We start from the raw sequence: 5,400 nt of genomic DNA, 5'->3' as shown, positions 1-5,400 counted from the left end.
ATATAGTGGTTAGCTCAGAATGATAAATAACATTTTCTGGGCTGAGAACCTTTCCCCGGCTTGGACAGTCTGTGGTGGGAATGTCATAACAATGCCATGCAATACAATGTCCTCAATGACTCCGTTCAATGTAGCCGGAAGAATTCCTTTGAGTTCAGGATATTTTGATCTGTAAGTTTGTAGTGAGGAGGTTTTAGTCTCGGGTCAGTCACTTCGGGCGCTTTGTCTGGCATTGTTTTCTTGGCATCACTTCTGTCACTGATATATTACAACAGAGGGTTGTTTTTTTTGTATGAGGGATTCTCAGTGTGAAAGTGTTCAACATTAGGTTATTATAGGAAATAAGGGTTAAAGGGAACCTGTCAGTTTGCCAATCAGGGCCAAGCCAGCTTTTAGGCTACTGATACCTTGCCTACGCTCCCTCTCTGTCCTGCCCAGCTGCCAGAGCCCTGAGTAGAGAGCCCTTGGTAAATGTATAGTATAGACAGCCAACTGAGAGCGTACTAAAGACATCCAACGTCTTTCAAAGGCCACGCAAACTCTCCCCTTCATTGGGCCTTAGAAATTTTGCACTATGCAGGTGTGTTGAACCCCTGCAGAAAGACCACTGCTTCCACTCAGGGATCAAGGGTCCTTGCCTGCTGCATGCTGGCAGGCTGGGTCTACTTCCTAAAGAACATGAACTGTTAGGCCTCATTCACACGAGAAAAAGGGCGGCACGTACAGCTCCGTACTGGGTTCACGGCCGTATTGGGCAGCTCCTGGGAAGGACAGGTACTGCGTGTGATTAGTACTCAGCCCCTGTCCTTCTCTATGGGAGTACGCGGCCATACGCTCACCTCAAGTGCAGGTCCGTGTAGGTGCGGGTGTCCCGGCTCGGACACAGACAACATCCATCCTGTCAGCGTACAAGTACGGATACCTGCAAGGAGGTGCATGGCGTGTGAGCGTAGGGAGGCGTACGGCCACGCACTCCCATAGAGAAGGACAGGGGCTGAGTACTAATCACACGCAGCACCTGTCCTTCCCGGGAGCTGCCCAATACGGCTGTACGTGTCGCCCTTTTCCCGTGTGAATGAGGCATAAGACTTTTGCACTTTTGTTTTTATGCTCCTGGAATGTATTTAGCTCATTTAAACTGTAAGTTCAGTGAGATTAGGGGCCCACGGAAGTTGAGACGTGTTGCAGTGGCATTCATTTTCAATTGCACCCCATCAAACGTCTGGGTGGTGGCACTTTTCGGAAATCAGTAGATACCCTCAGTAAACTTACCATGGGTGAAAGGGGTCCATTTGCTGGGTCAGATAATTCCCAAGATAGAGCAGCACCTGAGGGCGTCCACAACAATTGCACCCCCAACGCACGTCTGAGGCACATTTGTTCAAGCACACTACAATGCAAAGTGATGCACCGCTGTGAGCTATGGTACGTTGTGTCAGAGAAATGGTGCTTGTTGGCAGTGGCGTAACTAGTGACCTTAGGGCCCCGATGCAAGAATCCATGAAGGCCCCCCCCCCAAGAAGAAACAAATTAGATTTTTATTTTTAAACAAAATTTAGACAAGGAAAAAAAAAACACTCTCCTCTTCCATGTCTCCAGCTCCCAATTATCTCCCCCTTCATGTCCCCAGCTTTCCGCTCCCGGACCCCATGTCACCTTCCTTCATGCTTCCAGCTCCCTGTCTCCCCCTTCGTGTTTGCAGCAGCTCTATTCGGCACTGGGCAGCAGTTCTGTGTGATGAGAGGGCGGGGATTACACCGCTCCCACTCATTGGCTGCTGCCCGGCTGGATAATGCTTCACGATGCGCCCGGAACAAGGTGAGGGGAGCAGCGTGAAGCATGTAGGGCCCAGGACAGGAGGAAGAGGTCCCTGGACTGACATTAGCGGTTACCAGGATAATAAATATCCTGGTAATCAGCGGTCACCAGGGGCCCCTTCCTCCTGTCCTGGGCCCCCTACAAGTGGCGGAACTCCAGGGCCCGGTCGCGGCCGCGACCCTGGTAGTTCCGCCACTGCTTGTTGGGTTTTCTTTGCATTCTGGAAGCCCATTCAAATGAATAGGTGGCTTTAATGCAATGCACATTACCATGTGACATAACAATCATTAATGTGCGAGCATTCATGCAATGCCCCAGAAGGTGCGAATTGACCTTTAAGGATTTTCAAAGCACTAGGCTATGATTGTGATGTGGGTGGCACTGGTGGAACTTTTGGAATTCAGCAGATACCCTCAGTAAGCCAGCCATGGTTGAAAGGAGTCCAATGACCAAGTAGGATCATTGTCTCAGAAGATAAAGCAGCATCTGAGGGCATACACAGGGCCCATGTAGATGTACACATGTAGTGATTGAATAGAAATCCAATGCTTGTAAAAGAGATTGTTTGGCTGCCACATTGAGCATGTGCATCGAAAGTCATGTGATATTTGCATATGTTCATTCCAATATTTACCTGCCCTGTCCTTCTCCCAGGTTGCAAGAGGAGATTCAGCTTAAAGAAGATGCAGAGAATAACCTGGCAGCCTTCAGAGCCGTAAGTTACATTTCCTTCCACATCTACCATGTCCTTTCAATGTTCACATATGATATGCCAAAATAATTATGTTCACGCAGCACAAAGCTTGTTTAACTATACTGTAGCCCAACATATTCCGTATAACCAGCTGACATCTATTGTTATATTGTCTTCCCACAACCCTTTGACTGGGAGTAAGAGGATCTGCACAGTGTGCCAGTCGTCAGGTCAGGCATTATTGCTTTGCACTAGTGATGACCTGGAGCTTGCTACGAACCCAGTTTGCTGGAGTCCCCCCAAGCCCACGCAAAACTTTCCCTCATGGCCCCATCAACTGCCGCCAGGACATTCCCAGCCCCACAGCTACATGTCACAAAGGGGTGGGGAATGCCCCTGACACAACTGAGTGGGTCGGGGGGTTATTATTATAAACACGGTTCGCACCAGGCCCTGGTACATCCTTACATTGCACTATGTTGCCAGGTACTGGGCGCTAGAGGGGGAGGTATTAGCTTATTGCAAGAGTGGCATGGAATAGGTGGCTTTAATGCAATGCACATTACCATGTGACATACACTCATTAATGTGCGATCATTCACGCAATTCAAAATGTGTGAATGACCACCCCAACATTTACCTGCCGTGCCCTTCTCCCAGGTTGCAAGCGCACGGCAACAGTGTAATCATTCTTGCTCATAGTTCAGGTGGTGACACGGGAAGCTGCAGATCTGCCATAGGATGCTGTGGTGTCACAATGCCGGCTCTATAGCATGGCAAAGGAATGTATTTAAAAAGAGTGTCTGAATGGAAAGTGTTTTGGCGTATACTTACGTGTTTACCTGTGTGTTTTGTAAACTGGGCACTTAGCATGTTTGTCTGGGTTTCCATGTGCTACACTCTAAAGATATGCAAATTTCCTGACTTTTTCAGGATGTGGATGCTGCTACCCTGGCCCGCCTTGATCTGGAGAGGCGCATCGAGTCTCTACAGGAGGAGATTGCATTCCTAAAGAAGATTCATGAGGAGGTAAGACATTAAAAGTTCTTGTGGGGACTTCCCCTTTCTTCCTGCTCCCTCATATAGATAGGAAGAGAGGCTGGATATCCTATATTGGGAAATAGAAAGCTATAAACAGGTTGACAGGAGCCTCTAACATTTTCCCGAATCCAAAACCCCCAAAGATTAATAAAGTTTTGCCTGGAGTTGCAATGAGATATCAAGACTTGAGGATCCTCCCTTATAGATTGTAAGCCCTCAGGGGCAGGGCCCTCCTTACCATCTTGTCTTGAATTGTATTGTGATTGTAATGTCTTCCTTATATTGTAAAGGGCTGCGCAAACTGTTGGCGCTCTATAAATCCTTTATAATAATAATAATCCGCTCAGTCAAACCAATCCTTCCTCACTCGCACAGAACTTTTCAGGCTCTCAGATAACATATGTTGTATCTTCAATCTTCACAGGAAATCCGCGATCTTCAGGCACAACTTCAAGAGCAGCACGTGCAGGTAGAGCTGGAAGTTTCCAAACCAGACCTAACGGCAGCTCTCAGAGATATCCGGGCACAGTACGAGAACATTGCCGCCAAGAACGTCTCCGAGGCTGAAGAATGGTACAAATCCAAGGTATGAAAACATTTGTGCCTGTCCATTTCCTGCTCCAAGCAAGGCCAGGGCTGGGTTTAGTGTATCTCACAGCAATTTTTATCTACAGGTATCAGACCTCAACCAAGCTGCACAGAAGAATACCGACTCTTTGCGCCAGTCCAAACAGGAACTCATGGAATATCGCCACCAGATTCAGTCCTACACCTGTGAGGTTGATGCCCTTAAAGGCACAGTAAGTATTATACCCGATGCTGGCACTTGCCAATACTGGGCTCTAATGGTTTTCTCTTATGCTAACACAGGGTCTCTTTGTTTTCCAGAATGATTCCCTGATGCGCCAGATGCGGGACCTGGAGGAGAGGTTCGCCGGAGAGGCAGCCGGGTACCAGGATTCCATTTCTAGGCTAGAGGAAGAGATCCGTAATCTCAAGGATGACATGGCAAGGCACCTTCGGGAATACCAGGATCTGCTGAATGTTAAGATGGCATTGGATATCGAGATTGCCACATACCGCAAACTGCTGGAAGGAGAGGAGAGCAGGTAATGCAAGTTAAGATTATATGACCTCAGGATTATATTAACATAAGACAGACCATTAGGAATGGTGTCTGATCAGTCAAGTGAAGAGTCTATTGGGAACGCAGTACTTAAACTAGGTACTGTGGGGAACAGTGACGTGCGGTACCTCTTGCTTGGGGTGAGGCATTCCCCAGCCCCACCCCCCGCCGGCCAAAGCTCTGCCTCCTGCCGGCCGAAGCTCCACCCCCTGCTGGATGAAGCCCCGCCCCAACCCGCCCCCAACCTAGTGTAGAGGAGGAAGAGAGGAGACAGGGAGGAGCCTCCCTGTCCCTCACTTGCTCCTCACTGCTGAGGCTCCTTGACAGGTTACACAGCGGGGAGGATTTCCCTGCTGTGTAACCTGTTAGATGCCGATCTGAATGGAGAAAAAGCTGTCAGCTTCAGACATGAAGCTGACAGCTTTTTCCTCCGTAATTCTAGGTGAGGCTCTGCCTCACCTGCCTCCCCTGACCGCACGTCCCCGGTGGGGAAGACACGAGGGTACAAAAAGAAGTTGGAGGGGAGGAGGTATAATCGTAAACTGCGTAAGGGGTATTTTACTTTGAGATTGGTAAAGATGTGGAATTCAGTTCCACATATAGCTATATTAGCAAGAAACATAAACTGCTTCATAAAACACTTGAATAAGCTCCGAAGTACACACACACACACACACACACACACACACACACACACACACACACACACACACTATATATA

The 5,400-nt window shown here is 48.4% G+C and overlaps 1 protein-coding gene across 4 annotated transcripts in view; it reads left to right on the top strand.

Annotated features, from left to right (window-relative positions):
• DES (desmin) overlaps positions 1-5,400 on the top strand; it is a 27,036-nt gene that overhangs the window by 11,035 nt on the left and 10,601 nt on the right. For all 4 annotated transcript variants that reach the window (XM_018554936.1, XM_018554935.1, XM_018554933.1 and 1 more), the window contains exons 2-6: positions 2,473-2,533; positions 3,446-3,541; positions 3,978-4,139; positions 4,228-4,353; positions 4,442-4,662. In XM_018554936.1, coding sequence (XP_018410438.1) covers positions 2,473-2,533; positions 3,446-3,541; positions 3,978-4,139; positions 4,228-4,353; positions 4,442-4,662 — 666 coding nt within the window. The remainder of the gene's footprint in view (positions 1-2,472; positions 2,534-3,445; positions 3,542-3,977; positions 4,140-4,227; positions 4,354-4,441; positions 4,663-5,400) is intronic.

This window comes from Nanorana parkeri, unplaced genomic scaffold, assembly GCF_000935625.1.
Source record: "Nanorana parkeri isolate BGI_ZX_2015 unplaced genomic scaffold, ASM93562v1 scaffold178, whole genome shotgun sequence".
Lineage (NCBI taxonomy): Eukaryota > Metazoa > Chordata > Amphibia > Anura > Dicroglossidae > Nanorana > Nanorana parkeri.
This window is presented reverse-complemented; position numbering and strand designations above follow the sequence as displayed.